Consider the following 20193-nt stretch of genomic DNA (forward strand, 5'->3'; position numbering starts at 1 on the left):
CACACTTCTCTATATCAAGTCCCTCGTGTACCAGCCTCTCGGATGCTCTCACGGGTGCCATCCCACTTCTGACACCAATGTAGCGAATTCGGGTGGTAGCTCCTACCGTGCAGGTATAGCCTACATAATGAGATTATTATGGACAAAGATCAAGATTATTTTTATTTGTCAAACTGTAGCCAAGCATCGATCATCATGTCAACAGAATAAGACCCTGGATATTTATTGGAAAGGAGCATCAAGCTCATCACCTTGCACTTTAACCACCCTGTGAAGTTCATCATAACTTATTTCATCTGTAACATCATAAACTGCATGCTTTCCTAAGCCGTCAGGGGAGGTTTGAGCCTAGTGGTTAAGAATAACTGAAAGGTTGCTGGTTTTAACCCTGAGCCGATTAGGTGAACAATTTGGCTGTGCCCTTGAGCAAGACACTTAACCCTAATTTCTCCTGGATAAGAGTGTCTGCTACATGACGTAAATGTAAACATGTCGTAGGGGGAAGACCACACGTCATCATGTGACCCCAAGTTTACTTCAACATGATGGTTATTATATCAATATTTGCGCATTAAAAGCATTACCACTGACATTTCTCACATAATTCATTTTACTGACATAAAAATGTTTCCTCACATTTGGAAAGTTTACAGACATAATTGCTGTTTCCATCAGGCCTGTCCTGACATTTATTATTCGACATGTACTTAACTCACATAAAAATGTTGGATGAAAACCTAGTTAGTGTAAATAGCTCGGTTTCCATCCAACTGGGACAGATTTTCATACAAATATTCTAAAATCCCCATGAAAACATATGCACATTTTCCCACCAGAGATGTTTCCATCAAATTGACTTGTTGCGGCTAAAAGGCTGTACATGATGACCCAGTGCACCTTTTGACCCAAAAACACCTTTTGAGATATGTGCGCATACAAGCATTTCCACCTACATTTCTCGCATAATTAATTTTACAGACACAAAAATATCACATATTGTCTAACATATTTAGTTTTGTCAACATTTGTAAAGTTTAAAAAGGTTGGATGGAAACCTGGTTAATTAGACAATATTTGCATGTGGCACACCTTTTCGTCTCATTAAATGCTTTCAATATTTGTACATGTACAATTTATAGTTGGTTTGAGGTTAAGTGATTGAAATTTGGAGCTATTGGAATTTTAACATATTGTCCCATGTACATTATGTAATATACAGACAATCCCTAACTAGCCCCAAAGGGATATTCAAAATCAACCCAAATTTACCATGGCATTACGACTAGGTTGGGTGCAGCTGCACTCCGAATTGATGATTAATTGTGTGCTGCCAGCTGTGGGTAGGTTTGAAACAAACCAAACCTTAATTTATGTTGTGCTGCCATTTTGGACGAGAGTAACTAAGACCAAAACTATCTTATTTACACTTCGTAGTCAATTTTGACAGTAGAATAAATGTTTAGGACTCATATCGATGCCACATAGGTGGTTTCTAAATGAAAAGTCATTTTTTATAGGAAGTTGCTCTTTAAGATTCACAGAGCTATGACTCCACTGGCTCAGGCCATGAACCTTGCTATCCGGGATCCTTTGGACATCCCCACCCCATTGGTTTAAATGTAAAAAGGGTAGGGGGTAAAGATTAGGGACGTCCCAAGTATTCCCCATAGCACTTACCACCTTAGCCATCCCCCCACCAAACACACAACAATTCATTGATTGAAGACAGCTTGTGTCAATTAAAGAACATAGGATTTTCTACTTGCAGCAACACTAGTGGATAATGCTAGAAATACTGGTAAAAGCAAAGTGCCTAAAAAGCATGTCCCCTGCTAAGGCACTACTCTTTTCTGTTTCCATGCCTACAGTACCATACATTATGGCCTTGAAGAGATTTCATAGGTCTGAGATAACCAGATATACAAACTGTGTACTTGTAATGGTATGAGCTTTCCCTTGTGTGAGGTAAACAGAAACTATTGTTCTCATGTTAGGGACTTTCCATTGGTGACTTGACATTCAGGAAATAAAGAACATTCTTGTTCCGTTTGTCTGACAGCTGGTAGTTGGCTGAATTCGCAACATATTCAACAAAATACCTTAAATTCCCATTCTGTTTACAGTCATTTATGAATATGATATGAAAATATATGTACACTTCATTTATCATAGAGACAGACTCGTGGTGTCAGATGTCAGCGATAACATGCCGGTAGACACCATAGACAGAAATAAAATCTCACAATTTTATTGAACTAAGCCTAGTCTTAAGCATAATTAATGTTGGAACCTGTTCCTGATCTACTCACTGACACTACACCAACAAGCAGATGTGTGTGTGTGTTAGCCAGGGTTCTTGGGTACTTGTAGCCAGGATGGGTTATAGAGTTCATATGGAGATTCTTGTAAAATGGCAGTGTTTGAAGTAAAACTGAATGTATCAACATTAGACAAACAAAGACAATGTCAGAAAAATGTTGACAGACCAGTAACGTAATTAAATTACATAAAGAAAATTGACAAATCTTCAGAAAAAACTACAGACATGTTTATCCTTTTGTGAATTATACCCCATTTTACTTTGTTGCCACAGTTTGCACAGCAGTTGACAGAAAAGGGGAAATGATTTCAATGATGTGGCTATTAAGGCAGAAGGAATCCTCAAATTAATTCCAACATCTTATAAAAACAAGGACGGCAATTCCTATTCATATTACAGTAGATGTTTATCCTATATTTATCATACGTCTACAATGGCATGGCATAGCCAGGATGTGCTCTGCATTATCGTCATTGCAACAACTTCAACTACAAGTGATCTGGATGTCTATTTTGCTCAAGTAGTTAAAATCATGCATTCTAGAAAGCTCTCATGTAGTTCTAGACTAAAGAATTCATCAGAATGTGTTTCCTCTAATCCCAAGAAACAGGATTCAACATTTAAGGAGTCATGTTAGACCTTTAGTAAATTAACATCTGAAGTGTCTTGCACTGTACATGCTAGAATTTAACCCACTCCAACAGTGGTAAAGGTGCCTAAATTAACAATAATCATTGAAATGTATGACACCCCACACGTGTATGTACAGACCATAAAATATAGACAACTCCAGAAAGGCAAAATGAAAAATTCTTCAATTCAAAAATATAAAAAGGTCTAAAATTGTATAATTGAGCAAAGCATTAACTTGGTCCAAAGTATCTTCATTCACTCCTTGCCTGTGATGCCATCAAGAGCGCCCAGGTCCCAAACAAAACATCAGGATATTGTCCCCTTAAACACACACACACACACACACACACACACACACACACACACACACACACACACACTTCTGTTAGACTATTAATTGCACACACATAAATAGACATGATTGGACAGGGTTGAGATGCTGTTCTTGTCCTTTAATCCTATGCCAGAGAGACAGTCTCTCAAACTCTGGGTGGATGCTGAATGTCCAACAACTTTATCTGAAGGTAGCCTGGAGTGGCTCAAACTGTTCTCCACGTTGTGAGATTGCATACATACACACACACACGATTCATGCTCAATCTTCCATGCTGTGCTTTGGGTCCAGACAGCTTGCGAACTCTGAACTGGGCAGGTGCTACGTATCACTGTAGCTGAACACGGAATGCACAGATGAGAAGCTTCACCTGGGGAGAGAAAGAGTCCATCAATCAAATGTATTGATAAAATGTAATTGATCAACTTCTTGTCAAAGTATTTTACAGTAACTAGGCCTAGAGCCCCTCTCACCATGGCCATAGGTTACTCTGCTGGTGGGTGTGTGTGTGTGTGTGTGTGTGTGTGTGTGTGTGTGTGTGTGTGTGTGTGTGTGTGTGTGTACCTTGGCTGTAGGTGACTCTGCCAGGCGAATGAAGAGTTTGTTGATGCCTGGCACTGGGCTGAATGAGTAGATGAAGTGACTATCCTGTGGGGTGTAATTGAAAGAGGAAAAGACCTGACTCAGTCACCTTCCAGGTAGAACAGAAAACCAGCCCTTTACTCCAAATCTGTAGACCTGGAGTATTCCTGATCTAGAGTGACACTTACCAGGAAAATAGGCAGCTGGAACTTGTCGTTGAGTACCACTGCGTGGACGCTGCAGGGCCCACACAGCCTGGCTGTGATCTCACTCAGGAAGTTAGCATGGAAGATGAAGAGCAGGATGCCTGAGCCTGGATGGAGAGAGGGAGGAGAAGGAGAGACACAGATTTAGTTGGGATGAAATGCTTTCCCTAAACACTACCCAGACAGAGTGTGTGGAGGGGATTTGCACTGTTTGTGCGTGTATCCTACCCTCTCCAGGTGTGTGAGGCGATAGTTTGTAGGCAAACTCCAGGGAGAAGTCTGGTCCCTCACACAGTCTGTGACAGGCCAGAGGGAACACTGGCTCCAGCAGGGCCAGCCGAGTCTCAAAGTACGCCCGGATAGTGTCCTCTGCCACATTTGACAACCTGAGTGTGTGTGTTTGAGGGAGAGAATGTGTGAGAGAAAGAAAAAAAGATTTATATTTGTGTGTGTAACCGGCATCACTGTGCTGCCAGTATGTGAGGATACAGTACAGGATCTTAACTCCGTTACATGCAGGTAACTGCCAAAATTATAGAAACACTTGAGTAAATGAGGGACACAAAGTATATTGAAAGCAGGTGCTTCCACACACACACACACGGTTCCTGAGTTAATTAAGCAATTTTCATCCCATAATGCTTAGGGTCATGTGTAAAAATGCTGGGCAGGTCATTATTTTGGCTACCATGGGATGCCCCCATAGGATGACAATGCCTCCATCCACAAGGTATGAGTGGAAACAATGAAAATGATGTAAACCATATGCCATGGCCATCTCAGTCACCACATCTCAACCCAATTGAACACTTATTCTGGAGCGGCAACTGAGACAGCGTTTTCCACCATTAATGACTACGATTATGCTTTTGGCTTCTGGACAACGAAAGAAAGTTGATATGAAAACCAATAGAACAGGAGGGCGGCAGGTAGCCTAGTGGTTAGAGCGTTGGACTAGTAACCGAAAGTTTGCAAGATCGAATCCCCGAGCCGACAAGGTAAAAAAAAGTATCTGTCGTTCTGCCCCTGAACACTGTTCCTAGGCCGTCATTGAAAGTAAGAATTTGTTCTTAACTGACTTGCCTAGTTAAATAAAAGGAGAGAAATGGCATAGCGGCAGGTCCAATAGGGAAGTAAATGGAAATACATGTGACGGTACATTTACTACTGGTGACATATGTAATGGGGAATTTATTTTAAATTTTAATCAAAGGGCAAACAATTCACAACAGTGAATGCGCAAGAATTGGCAGTTGAGCCATTCTGGAGAGAGACTCACCCATGTCTTCACCACACACCCCTTCCTATCAAAATGTTTAATGATATTATATACTTCACCAGAAAGCATGACTTAACAACGGAGGATCATTAGCTGTGGATTGTTTCAAATCACAAGCTCATAGGGAAGCCCGCAATTTGGGCAGCGCGCGTGGCAATAGGATTAGCTGATTGAGTTTCGGCTGTCAGTGAACAAATATGTGTGAAGATAATGCATCTTGAATATAATGAAACATTTTGAGAGGAAGGGGTGTGTGGTGAAGACATGGGTGAGTCTCTCTCCAGAATGGCTCAACTTTCTCCTGACAATTCTTGCGCATTCACTGTTTAATTTTGTGAATTGTTTGCCCTTTGATTAAAATTAAAATGAAATTCCCCATTACATATGTCACCAGTAGTAAATGTACCGTCAATCCCCGTCATTTGGTTAAATTAATTTCTCATTCTCAGAGTGGAAACGTTGTTTGCAGAGTTCAAACCTGCTACACTTGTGGGACAAGTTTTGGTTCATTTCATAACCATTATTTACGAGATTTGTACATTTCTTCATTGTCTTTTGTTTCGAGTACTTCATGTGAGCAATGAGCACTTCATGTGAGCATTGAACATGTGTCTGCTTTCTCTGGCCTGATAATGTTGAGGGAGCGCGCGCGCCTGAGCACGCTTAGAAGTACTTGGCCTGCTGCGCTGAAATGTAGGAAAATGTTTTTTAACATCATTGTGAATGATATTTTAAAACTATAGTACCTCACAGTAAGCTACTTGAAAAATCTTTACAACAATCTTCCCCTCGATAATCACTATTCCTCGGTGTCCTATTGCTGCATTTGCCTGTAGGCTATGAGTTCCATGCGCTAATTTCTTTAGCCGCCAATGGATCACGGTGTATCAATGTATCCAAATGGCAGAGGCTGGTGACCTCACATTATTTCACTTTTAACTTTAAGATTTTTATTATATGAATTCAGATTTTTATGATTAACCATGTGACAATGATTTTGAGAAACAAAAATGTTATTATTGAAAATAAACTGTTTCACGAAAATCACAACTGACACACAGAACGGTGTAAATGGTAGGATAAATTGTAACCTTCCCGAAACTTGAAACTCGCGCGCTGCCTATGAAGTCTTTATAAAATAATTGCCTCCACATTTCCATGGTCGGATTTTGCCTATAGGCTACTGACTGATGCAAGGTAAGACATGCCTCATAATATGAAATAAAACATTCAGGTTTTAAACAATGAAATATGTTTTTCAAAATGCATACAGCCTCCAGCTCACATTGTAAAGTGGTGGGTGACAAGCCTGTTGCCTGTACTTGAATTGTGAATGGGAAGCACGTAATCAAAAACAGGTTGAGAACTAAAAATACTAGCTCCTTTTAATCGTGCAACAAAACTGTTTTTAACACGCAATTGCATTTACAATTGTTGCGCTATGAATGGGCCTATAAAAGCACGTTTTACTCCAGCAGCAACCAGCTGAGGAGCTGCAGGAGAAATCCCGGTAAAAAAAAAAGGTTCTGTATGCTGTGTGCCTGTGATATTTATTCCATACAACTAAGGTACTTGACGACTAATGAAAATACACAGGCCAATTTAATTCCACTAAATTATGCAAATTAACCTATAGACCAATAAGCATGATGGTTAACTATACTTACATCAACTGGTATTTCCATCAATAAATAAAAAGCATTATTTTGCAATGGGATTTTTTTTCTCACTGTCATTTTGGCCAGCAACAGTTTTTTAGACAGTTGTAGAATCTATGCAAAGGTGCATTGAAGCTGTTCTAGCATGTGGTGGACCAAAGCCCTATTAAGATACAATGTTGGCCTTTCCTTCATTTTGTCAGTTAGCTGTATATACCTTTACTTATACAAACCAATTCATATATGTTTACAAAGAGCGAGTGAGAGTGTTTGTGTGTGCGTGTGACATGGCAGCAACACTCACATGTTGATGTGGTCCTCGATGAGGTCATACACCAGCAGGTTGTTGCTGACCTTGGCAAAGTGCATGGCCGTATTCTTGTGTTTGGACAGGATGTTGCAGTCGGCTCCGTACTCCAGTAGGAGGCGCACCACATCAGCATTACCCCTCTTGCATGCCTACAGAACCAAGGCTACTGGTAATGAACTATAGCGATAAGTCTGTCACATACGACTTTAGCAGAGATGAGGCTATTCATAAAAAGGGGTCATTGACAAGGTTCATCTCTGTGCTTTAGGGGTGATGTTTGCGTTCTAATTAAACACAGCATTTATCTTCACCTCCCCAATTTTCCCCTTATTTTCTCTCCTCCCCCGTACCTTCATCAGGGCCGTCTCTCCTCCCAGTGTCTGAGCGTTGACGTAGGACCCTGCCTCCAGGAGGATAGCAACTGTGGTCAGGAAGTTCTGAAATGATAAATGAAAGGATTGAGGGTTAAGTTAGTAATTAAACATTGCAGAACAGACATTTAACATACAAACAAGGGGAATGTATACGTGTGTACTTGTAATAAGGTGGTTTAAACCAGTCTGTCCTGTGTTACCTTCTCTGCAGCGTGCATCAGGGCAGTGGTGCCGTTCTTCTGCCGTCCGTTCCCCTTCACCCCCTTCTTTATCAGCAGCCTCAGGATGTCATCCTGTCCCCCTGCTGCTGCCAACATACTAAGGGACATACCGCTGGAGTCCTGTGGGAGGCAACAGACACACAAACACACACACAGACTCCTTCATTACTGAGGACCAAAGCCTCTGGTAGCAAATACTATGGGGAGGGGGGCAGCAATCTAAATGTATCTGTGTAATTGTTTAAAGAATTAAGGGAGTTCACTTTATTGAAAGTTAAAGGAGAATTTTGCTTTTTTTACAACCAAATCTCTATCTTTGACATAAATGGCACGTTATAGAAGGGTACAGACTTTTTTTAATTTAGATTTTACAAGGATGAGGAAGTGAATTGTTGGTTGGAGTAGGTCTCTCAAAAACAAGTAAAAAAGAAAAAAAAAGAAAAAATTGTAAGTGTCAATCCTTCTATAACATTTTATTTACATAAAAAAAACAAGAGATTTGGTTATACAAAAAGCAAACGTCGACTTTAAGAATATCGACTTACCTAGGGTGTTGTCTTTCATCCAAAAGGGTTTTAAGTTCATAAAAACATCATCAAATCTTAAAGCGGTTTTCCATAATTGTTAATGGTAAAATTCTAAATCCCTGTTGGAAGACTAATGGACAAGTAGGCTCTATGAATATTCTGAGAACTGAAAGAACATGTCTTGCAGCTTAATAAGTTTACGTCAAGTAACAATTTATTAACCAAGCAAATATAGTATCTTAGAGTACACACAATGAGCACCAGGGGGTAACGAAAAGCAGCTTGATAACAAATACATGTTGGTGAAAAAAAAAAATCACACAATTTAAACATCTTTAGACAGTAAATAGTGGGCTGTGGATGAAACCCCTGATTATTTTTCTCAGTTAACACCTAACAGAGCTATTGCAGTTATAACATGAACTGATAACTAAACTAAGCAATTTATTTACATGATTCTTCCATGAACCTTGGTCCAATAAGAAGCACTTTCAACAGTAATGAAATAATATAATAATATTAGTAGTCAAGTGGATTAAATAAGAGAAGCAACAGCTATCAAACCCTATACAACTTAGTCTGTTTAAATTAGTGTTGAGGAACTTAACTGCTGTGAAATCAATATGGTTAAGACAGTAGTGAATAATAGCAACATTAATATAAAACGTTGAAAGGTTTATCGTTTGACAAGTAATAAAACAAGTAGATGGACAGCTAAAGCCTAATAAACCACATCAAATTTAGTACAAGAGGAATAGGTTGAGTGATTCTCTGAAACCAATTCCACATGCAGAATGAATGAACCGTTTCCACAAAGTACATTTCAGTTACTTATCAATTGTAACCGAGTGGATTGGAGAACCGAAAACTGCCTCAAATTGGATGAAAAGTCAACTAACTTCAGTCATAACTGGGCCCTTTGCTAGGATCTGTCACTGACCTTGCCTGGTGCACAGATTTTTCCCTTTCAGAACCATTCAAATGGTCCTCAAGCGCAAACTCTGACCACCTGGCAAGCCTCATCAACAGTGCCCTTTGACCAAAGCAACTCGCCAGGACTGGGATGGCTCACTGGGTCATGCAGCTAGAGGAATCTGGCTTAGTAAAGAACATAAATGACATCTAGATGCAAATATACACAAAAACAAGGAAGATTGATATTACTGATAAAACCCAATCGTTGGAAAAAATATAAACGGACCAAAAATATAAACATGAAGTTGTTGGTCCCATGTTTCATGAGTTGAAATAAAAGAACCCTGACATTTTCAATACGCACAAAAAGCTTATTTCTCTCCAATATTGTGCAGAAATTTGTTTAAACCTCTGTTTGTGAGCATTTTGTCCCTTACCAAGATAATCCATGCAGCTGACATGTGTGGCACATCAAGAATCTGATTAAATAGCATGATCATCACACAGGTGCACCTTGTGCTGGGGACAATAAAAGGCCACTAAAATGTAGAGTTTTGTTTCACAACACAATGTCACAGATTAAGTTTTGAGGGAGCGTGCAATTGGTATGTTGACTGCAGGAATGTCCACCAGAGCTGTTGACAGAATAAAAAATTAATTTCTCTACCATAAGCCACATCCTTTGTCATTTTAGAGAATTTGACAGAACATCAAACCGGCCTCACAACCGCAAACCACGTGTATGGCGTCGTATGCGCGAGCAGTTTGCTGATGTCAATGTTGTGAACAGAGTGCCCCAAGGTGATGGTGGGGGGTTATGGTATGGGCAGGAATAAGCTACGGACAACGAACAAAATTGCATTTTATCGATGGCAATTTAAATGCATAGAGATACCTTGACGAGATCCTGAGGCCCATTGTCGTGTCATTCATCCGCCGCCATCACCTCAAGTCTCAGCATGATAATCAACGGCCCCATGTCGCAAGGATCTGTACACAATTCCTGGAAGCTAAAAATGTCCCAGCTCCTCCATGGCCTGCATACTCAGACATGTCTCCAATTGAGCATGTTTAGGATGCTCTGGATTGACGTGTACGACAGCGTGTTCCAGTTCCCGCCAATATACAGCAACTTCCTACAGTCATTGAAGAGGAGTGGGACACATTCCACAGAACATATTCAACAGCCTGATCAACTGTATGCGAAGGAGATGTGTGACACTGCATGAGGCAAATGGTGGTCAAACCAGATACTGACTGGTTTTCTGATCCACGCCCCTACTATTCTTTAAGGTATCTGTGACCAACAGATGCAGATCTGTATTCCCAGTCATGTGAAATCCATAGATAAAGGCCAAATGAATTTACTTCAATAGAATGATTTCCTTTTATGAACTATAACTCTGAAAAATATTTGAAATTGTTGCATGTTGCATTTATACCTTTGTTCAGTACATATAAAAACAACTGATACATATCAGTAGCTAGGAATACTAGCTAACGTTAATGACATGAGTAAAATATCCATGATAAACTCAACCATGCTTCAAAAGCAATTGAATGTGGATAGTGTATGTGCCATGTATTTATAACTAATTTATAATACTTAAACATTTTCAAAAGGAGCTGGTGGTCTGGGTCTTCATCTGAAGATACTAATTCTAGAACAGCCAAAGTAACATTCATTACGTATTTGGTGGATTTTAAGCAACTCAAACCATACTCTCTTAGCTGGGCACAAATGTAGTATGTAAACCCAGGGCTCCAGACTAACATTTGTCCACTGGTGGCACTGGTGCCACTACATTTTTCAGTTGGTGGCACCAGCCCATAATTTGGTCTCACCCCCCCAAAATTGCATTTTATAAAGTCAGCCATAGTGTTTTATTAAGACGTGTAATAGACTACAGAGATGCTATTCAAGATATACAGTCCATTTGGAAAGTACTCAGGGCCCTTGACTTTTCCATATTTTGTTACGTTACAGCCTTATTTTAAAAATGATTAAATCTTTTTTTTTTAACTCAGCAATACACAATACTCCATAGTGAAAATTGTGAAAACAGATTTTTAGAAATGTTAGTAAATGTATTAAAATAAAAACAGAAATACCTTTACATAAGTATTCAGACCCTTTGCTATGAGACACGAAATTGAGCACAGGTGTATCCTGTTTCCATTGATCATCCTCGAGATGTTTCTACAACAGTTGACAGTGCATGTCAGAGCAAAAACCAAGAGGCTGAAGGAATTGTCTGTAGAGCTCCGAGACAGAATTGTGTCTGGGATAGGGTACCAAAAAATGTCTGCAGCATTGAAGGTCCCCAAGAACACATGATTTGGAAAGGCAACACTCCAACATGATCTTTCAACTGTGGGACCATATTATAGACAGGTGTGTGCCTTTCCAAATCATGTCCAATCAATTGAATTTACCATAGGTGGACTCCAATAAAGTTGTAGAAACATCAATGATGATCATTGGAAACAGGATGCACCTGAGCTCAATTTCGAATCTCATAGCAAAGGGTCTGAGGACGTAAATAAGGTATTCCTGTTTTTTTCTTCCATTTAAAAACATTTCTAAAAAACAGTTTTTGCTTTGTCATTATGGGGTATTGTATGTAGATTGATGAGGAAAATGTTTCATTTCATCCACTTTAGAAAAAGGTTGTAACGTAACAAAATAGGGAAAAAGTCAAGGGGTCTGAATACTGGGCTCCCGAGTGGCGCAGCGGTCTAAGGCACTGCATCTCAGTGCAAGAGGCGTCACTACAGACACCCTGGTTCAAATCCAGGCTGTATCACATCCGGCCGTGATTGGGAGTCCATTGGGTGGCGCACAATTGGCCCAGCGTCGTCCGGGGTTGGCCATCATTGTAAATAAGTATTTGTTCTTAACTGACTTGCCTAGTTAAATAAAATGTAAAAAAAGATCGCAATAACCAATGTTCATTTTGTGCACCGCTCCGTATCGCAAAGCCATATCAAATCGCTTGCTTGTAAAATAGTTGCCCCAGAGCTCAATATTGAGAAATAAAAATTATACCTACAGACAGGGACTACGGTAGTTGCTTCCAATGCTGTGTTTTTATCGCAATTGCATTTTGAAATGTTATACAATGAGAAACAATCTTTTTCTCCCAGAGAGGAGAGCCGTTTGCTCATCACATCAGCAGTCCCCAGCAAAATAGGCAGAGGGACAGACGTTTACGTTACAGGAATCATGAGGATATTGCTCTTTACGGTTTGACCAAATCATAGTTTTAGCTGCCCCAAAAAATAGGAAGGTTTGAGTGAGGTGACAATGTAGAATGTGCAGCTCGCACTGATGCGATCATGTTTTTTTTCTTCTCGCACAGCCAAGTCAAATGGTTGCAAAATGCGACTAAATGGTCAGTCTGGAGCCATGAAACCCATTCATACTGCACTTCTACTAAAAATAACCTGCTAAGTTCCCAGGTATGCTGGTCAGTTGCTTTAACTCAAAACCTAACCTACACATATACATTAGCTACACATACAACGGTACAGGCAAGAATACACATAAAAGATTTTATACATCTGGATCCAGATCCATTTGGTGAAAGTAAAGGATAACAGTAATGTGATCAAAAAAGTATGGTCATCAGTTTAACTGTCTTGGTTTGCACTACTTTTTCCCTCTATGAAGAAAACAAAACATTCACTGTACTTGGTACATGTTATCTATGCATGTGGAGCATATATTTCAGTCAGTTATCTTGGGCATTTTTATGCAACATGGGTCTTACGGAAACATGGGGTGTGTTTGGATTCCGAATGTGCGTCCATGAGCCTTGTTGCTGTTGCTGACCCAGAAGATTCAGTTTGACAGGCTTTATATAAAGGACCATTGGAATTGTTAAATAAACTAAAAAGGTATGAGTCCATCTTTACTTGCCATTGTTGCAAATGTGTGACCTTTACCAAAGGACTTTGAGTTTTGGCGCCACATAATACACTGTGCCAAGGACATTTACAATTCAAAAGAAGTTCTGAAAATTCCCTTATTGACTAAACAAGTTTTCATGCATAATGTCACTATGTAGTTGCTACAGATACCTCAATGAATAAAGTAGGTAGTGGTATGGTTAAAATTCTACTTAATTCTTGCTTTATGTCATAAAGTGAGATCAGAGTGAGCCAGGATGGTCAGATTAAATCAAAAGCAATAATTTTCTCCTTTCTCCATCCTTGCTTACTTTGAACCCTGGGAGGTTCAAGGTAATCACAAGGACAGATAAACAGGAGGCTCTTCTGGAAGTCCCAACGGCACCCCTGATTTCTGATGCACCCCTGGATTCTGTTGCACCCCTGGATTTTGTGTCCATGGACTTGGTTTTTCATGGTCCATGTTTTGTTTGCCTGAACTATGCCTCCTACACATAGTCTTTAATGTGTTATGCACATAGTTTTTTACATCTTTCCATGTCCTGCCTTGTAGAGCTGGTTCAGCTGCAATACATGCATCACATTCCTTTTTACCTGGAATCTTCATCAGTTTAGTGAAGTCTCCTAGCTGCCGCCTCACCGCAGCCTGAGCCTCATTACTCCATATCTTTGGTTTCCTTGGTGTTGCCACAGGACCTGCCTCTAGACCCTCCTCTCGACCCTGTTCAGGTACTGTCATTGTTCCACCAACCCAGTCCTTAGCACTCTTAGCCTCTATTGTTTCTTTTTCTTTCTTTGCCAATCCTTTCTTTGTCTGTTTTGTGGGGTCCACTCTTGTAAGGCCATTCTTCCGTTTTATAGATTTTACTGTGTTGTGCACATAGTTTTTTATGTCCCTCCATGTCCTGTCTCTTAGAGCTGGTTCATTGTGCAGGCAAACTTCACAGTCCCGTTTACCTGGAACCTCCATCATTGAGATGAAGTGTCCCATCTGACGGTTCACCGCAGCCTTAGCTGCATCACTCCATGGCCTCTGTTTCCACACTGTGCCCGACTTACCTGTCCCCAAAAGAACTGCACCCGCAGGCACTGCCCCGACAGGAAGTATCTGTGTTGGAAGAGTCTGAGCAGGAAGTGTCTGAGTAATAACTGTACGTGCTGGAAGTGTTTGAGCTGGAAGTGTCTGCGCAGCATATGTTCCAGCAGGATATGACGTCGAAAGTTGTGTCACCGCAGGATATGTCCTCACAGGATTCATCCCTGAAGAATATGATCTAGCAGGAGATGAGAGGTCATAAGGACTTGCAGGACATGCATTTGCAAGTTGTGTTTTTTCAGTACATGACCTTGCATCATGCGTCTCTGCTAGGTATGTCCCTGAAGCATACGAACCTACTCGATAGGTCCCTGCAGGATGTGTCACAGTAGGATATGAACTAGCAGGATTTATTCCGGTAGGATATGCCCTCGCAGAATCTGTCCCCGCAGAATATGACCTCGGAGAATGTGATCCTGAAGGATATGACTTCGAAGGATATGTCCCAGCATGATATGACCTTGAAGGCTGTGACCCTACAGTATATGACTTCGCTGAATATGTCCCTGCAGGATATGATGACCCAGTGGGATATGTGCCAGAAGGATACGCCCTCGCAGAATCTGTCCCTGCTGGATATGTCCCTATGAAATTAATACATACAGAAGAAAAGGATTCATGAATGTGCCATTATTATATATTGTTTAGAGGAACAGAGAAAATACTTTAGGGTAATAAGTTGCAAGCTTCTCAAAAACGTAGATCTAGCAAAAATGGAAGATGGCACAAAACAACTAATTGGTATTTTTCCACTGAACATTTAACCCTTGAAACAAAATGAAAATGTTGTCCAAATACTCTCCAAAGCAACTGATACTCACCATATGTAGGTGAAACAATCCTTTCCTCAGATGGCCCTGGAATTACAACTGGAACCTGATCCATTGCAAGCAGCAATTTGCTGATTTCTGCTAGATGTGCTGCATTTTCAGAGAGTCTGTAGTACTCTTTGTGGACCTGGGTGTCATGTCCCAATAATTTTGCCACCTGATCCAATTCACTTTCATTTAAGTTCAGTATTTGGCAATGGATAGCAACCTCTTTCCTCACTGTCGCATGGATCAGACTTTCAGGATTCTTTGCATTACACGCACGTGCAAATTTCCTCAGACAGTCAGAGCCTCTGACGTAGCTTGCTGCATCTGGGCTCCGCGCGAAGACATAAGGGTTGTCCTTTGACACACCAACTTTGTCTCTGTTTGCAATTAGGATCTCAAGAGATGAGATCATCCTCGCCGTTAGTAGGACTGGCATTGTTCTACCATTTTTGCCTTCTATTTCCACCCTGGTTAGTTTGTCGTCACCAAGCTCCTGCTCCAGCCTTGAGAGGCTATTGAAAATGTCTGCACTAGCTGGAGCTTTCTTTCTGTTTGTGTATGTTTCCAACAGCATTTTCGCAACCTCTCCTGTCCTTTTTCTGTTGAAGAGAGCTATTTCGGCAAGAAGAGTTTCATTGAGCTTTTTCCAGACAGCGTTGGTGGGGCTCTCAAGCAATTCTTTCTTTGCTGTGTCCTCTGCAACCTTGAGAAACTTCTGAAGTTTAATCAAATCCTCAGTAAGTGAAGACACATCAACTTCATCACACTGAGGGACATCGCTCAGGGACAGACCGGAAAAACAGTTATTCCAATTGTTTTCAAGCAGCTCAATGAACCTTTTGGCTTGTTCCTCTGCCTCACGGTCCTCTGTCATACGACTCTCTCCAAAAGCTATTTCAGTAGCTCTTTTCAAGGAATAGCCAATCTTTAAAGCAAGAGATGGGGTCTTATACCTGTCAGAGGTAGGGTCATGACCACTCATTTTCCTGGCAGCATGAACAGCCAATTTAAATTTGGATGGTACACATACTTCATGCAGATATTGGACACCACAGTCCATCTCATTTACAGTAAGTACAAATCTAGCCAATTCCCTCATTTTTGAACTAATGTAAGTAAACTGTGACTTGGCATGGCCATGCTTTGCAGATAGTGCATTGCCATATTTACATATCAGGGGATCATTTTTGATGTGGCATTGAATGTCATCTTGATTCATATTGTGTATTATTTCTTCACATCCTCCAGTAGAGTAGACAGGCAATGGAAGAAGTCGAGAGGACGCAGCCTGGACCCGCACTCTTTTTCCTCCCCTCTTTTCATCTTGTCCTTTTCTGGCTTTACATGAGCCCTCATGCTTCCATAAATCTATTTTGTTGAAAAAAGCTAAGCAGTGTTGGCAGGGCAGGTAGTCACGCACAGAAACACCATTGTAAGAGGGTCTTTTCTTTGTGACAATTTCTCCATCTCCACTTTGAAGAACTTCCAAGTTGTGTAGATAGTTGCCTTTGTTACGGAGTTGGTCAAGCAAGAGAGACCTGATTTTGGAGAGTTTGGGGAAGCTGACAGCATGAGCGACAGCTGCTTCTTCTGCGTGCATCCTTTCTAAATGTCTTGCAATTTTGTGGTGTGGTTCATTGCAATACAGGCAGAAGTACTTTTTGTCCCATTTTCTTTTACCGTCATCTGTTGTACTACATGTGCTGACTGTCATTTTTGTGCTAGAACGTAAGTTTGACCTTGTACCTTTCCGTGGCACACTTTTTTTGCGGCAAGGTTTTTTAGCTTGTGAGGTTTTTTGAAGGGACTGCTCAGATACATTATTATCACAGGAGCGTTCTGCTTTAGATGGAAGAGGATCTGACCCACTTGGGACGTTTGAATCCAGTCTTTGTCCTTCTACCTCATCACCTGAACTGTTCTCGTCGTCACTTGAACTGCTCTCTTCAGCACAATTCTTTATGTCACATAAAGCTCTCTCCATGTCACATAAAGTCTTCACCACATCACATGAAGTCTTCTCTTCATTGTTTGAAGGATTCTCTTGCTTGTGTAAATTATTCCCTTTGTATAGAGGACTCCTCTCACGGTGAGGATTTCCTCTGCGGTGAGGATTATCTGCTGCACATAAAAGCCTCTCTTCATTATCACTTAAACTCTTCTTTTCCTCATTTAAATGCTTCTCTTTGCCACTTAAACTCTTCTGTTCAACAGTGCATGCCTGTAAAAAAACAAGTAAATGTAAGATTCATAAGACCTTATGATGCATTTTGTTTAAAATGTATGAAAAGTGGAACGTAAAACTTGGGGGGAAAAAAGCACAAGTAGCTTCAAAGCTGTTGCAAGTCAGTATTTAACTTGTGGCAAAGAGAAATTTGGTTAACTATACTATCATACTAGACATCTGGGGTCCTCTGACCTGTTTCATACGCAGATAAATCTAAATAGTGAAAACCACATAGTATTGCTCATTGAAAACACATGTGCGGTACACATTGTGAGTCATTCAAATGATTTCCTAGGAGCACCTCAACAATGCTCTCAAACTTCAATCACAGTCAAGCGAGAATCAATGCAATGGTTACACAGCACCAAACCGTGTAGACTTTGAATTCTTCCATAATAAAAACCACATGTGACTCATTCAAGGAACAGTTTATGGCTTTATTGTATTAAGCAGCGAACTACACCGTTTTCACATTGTAAATATGTCTGACGAGGAATTAATATTGTGATGTTGGATGAGATGCTGCATGGAGACCAGGAAGGTACAGAAAACAAAATGCCATGCAGCTAGGCCTACATTTGGCCAGTGACTTTGTTTCTAATCCTCCATATATTCTGTATTTTGTTACATGCATGCAAATGGTGGGTGATTTACGTGTTTTCACAAATAAGACCGGAATAAGATCCTAAAGCGTTTGGAAGCCTATGAAGATGAAAAACAAACCCAGCATCAACTTCATTCTGGTACTTGCCCAACAGGTACCAGTTGCAACAGTAAGTTCTAGAAATATAATTCTTTCCATTCTCTTAAAAGCAGTAGGGTACTACATTTATATGAAAGTGTCCTTAAAAACACTGATTGGACCGTAATAATACTATTGTGTCCTTATAATTGCACATCAAGTAAAGAAGACTATATTTAACAACCCAAACAAAAGCATACTGTAACTGGGCAAGTATTAGTAACCTGTCATTTGTAAATAAATATTTAGTTAAAATGGTAGATGTTAAACAGTGGTACATTTTAAACGGTAAAGAAAGGCTTTTCCACGGAATACATGCTTATGGCAGTAGTTTGTTAAAACGGTGAACAAAGGCTTTGATCTATTAATATTATTTATATTGTACACAAAGACAACGGTATGGCAAAAGCTGAAATGTGTTACCAGTATTGTAATGATTGACTGAATGGACCGTTTTTCCTTTTAGCTTGGGGCTATTCGTTGTTGTCGATAATGATGAGTGAAACGCAGCAGCATTTTTACATGCTCTGCGGTGGTACAAGAATACTTTTCTGAAGGCATTACTGTACCTGAGGCAAAGGTTGTATTTTATAGCTTCTTGTGAACGTACCTTTTGCTCATCATGTCCTTTGTCTGTAAATGAGAAGATCATAACCGCCTTAGATCACTCTAGAAACGCAAAAAACACTCAAATCAATGTAAAGCTCGGATTTATTAATTGCCAGGCATCAAGTTGGAACAACAATTTATGAAGTATGATGATGGCCATTTTTTTTTTTTACCAATGCAATAAACAATTTAAAACTGCATTTTCCTATTCAAGCTTCAAACATCTTTACAAAGCCATCTGTAGATCTGGCTAAATTAATAACTGAGTAGTTTAAGGGCATAATCTGCTTACCTTTGTTGGCTCACTGGTCCTCAATGGATGCAGTCAGCTGGTATTGCAGTCGGATTCTCTCCTCGCAATCGATGTCCTGGTATTCAACCTCTGCATGCCATTACTGGCTCTCACGTTTTATGCAATGTTTAATTATTAAACTGCATTATAACTTGATCAGAGTGGATAAATTGATCAAGTTGTATCTATGTTTAAACCAGACTGGCAAAATGAAACATTTTTCTACACTTATGCACAAATGTAATTAAAAGCAGCAATCTGTAACTTTCATTTCCAGTCATTCCTACTGACCTTCCAATCATTTCTGGAATAAAAGTTACATATTGTGGTTTTAATTGAGTAATGCATTATGGCACTTGGCGCTGATGTACACTACCGGTCAAAAGTTTTAGAACACCGACTCATTCAAGGGTTTTTCTTTATTTTACTATTTTCTACATTGCAGAATAATAGCGACGACATCAAAACTATGAAATAACACATATGGAATCATGTAGTAACCCCCTCAAAAAATTGTTAAATCAAAATATATTTTATATTTGAGATTCTTCAAATAGCCACCCTTTGCCTTAATGACAGCTTTGCACTCTTGGCACTCTCAACCAGCTTCACCTGGAATGCTTTTCCAACAGTCTTGAAGGAGTTCCCACATATGCGGAGCACTTGTTGGCTGCTTTTCCTTCACTCTGCGGTACGACTCACCCCCAAACCGTCTCAATTTGGTTGAGGTCAGGGGATTGTGGAGGCCAGGTCATCTGATGCAACACTCCATCTCTTTCCTTCTTGGTCAAATAGCCCTTACACAGCCTGGCGGTGTATTGGGTCATTGTCCTGTTGAAAAACAAATGATAGTGGGACTAAGGCCAAACCAGATTGGACAGCGTATTACTGCAGATTGCTGGTTAAGTGTGCCTTGAATTATAAATAAATCACACACAGTGTCAACAGCAAAGCACCTCCACACCATAACACCTCCTCCATGCTTTAAGGTGGGAAATACACATGCAGAGATCATCCGTTCACCCACACCACGTCTCGCAAAGACACGTCTCGCAAAGACACGTCTCGCAAAGACACGTCTCGCAAAGACACGTCTCGCAAAGACACGTCTCGCAAAGACACGTCTCGCAAAGACACG

The 20193-nt window shown here is 40.3% G+C and overlaps 1 protein-coding gene across 3 annotated transcripts in view; it reads right to left on the bottom strand.

The window, feature by feature from the left end:
• Positions 1 to 2224: 2224 nt before the first annotated feature.
• The window catches only part of LOC106582063 (M-phase phosphoprotein 8), a 37311-nt gene continuing 19342 nt past the window's right edge, over positions 2225 to 20193 (bottom strand). Inside the window, exons 8-15 of one of the 3 annotated variants that reach the window (XR_001323236.3) lie at positions 7897 to 8037; positions 7673 to 7759; positions 7317 to 7471; positions 4304 to 4461; positions 4058 to 4182; positions 3852 to 3935; positions 3530 to 3657; positions 2225 to 3274 (exon numbers count right to left, since the gene is read on the bottom strand). Coding sequence is in view for 2 of the 3 variants with exons in the window: in XM_014164765.3 (XP_014020240.2) it covers positions 13609 to 14951; positions 15189 to 17406 (3561 nt within the window). In the remaining variant the exon portion in view is untranslated. Of the gene's footprint in view, positions 3658 to 3851; positions 3936 to 4057; positions 4183 to 4303; positions 4462 to 7316; positions 7472 to 7672; positions 7760 to 7896; positions 8038 to 8636; positions 14952 to 15188; positions 17407 to 20193 lie in introns of those variants that run through there. The other 2 variants (XM_014164767.3, XM_014164765.3) reach the window with 2 other exon arrangements.

The sequence above is a fragment of the Salmo salar genome, chromosome 21 (genome assembly GCF_965601325.2).
Source record: "Salmo salar chromosome 21, fSalSal1, whole genome shotgun sequence".
In the NCBI taxonomy this organism is placed as follows: domain Eukaryota; kingdom Metazoa; phylum Chordata; class Actinopteri; order Salmoniformes; family Salmonidae; genus Salmo; species Salmo salar.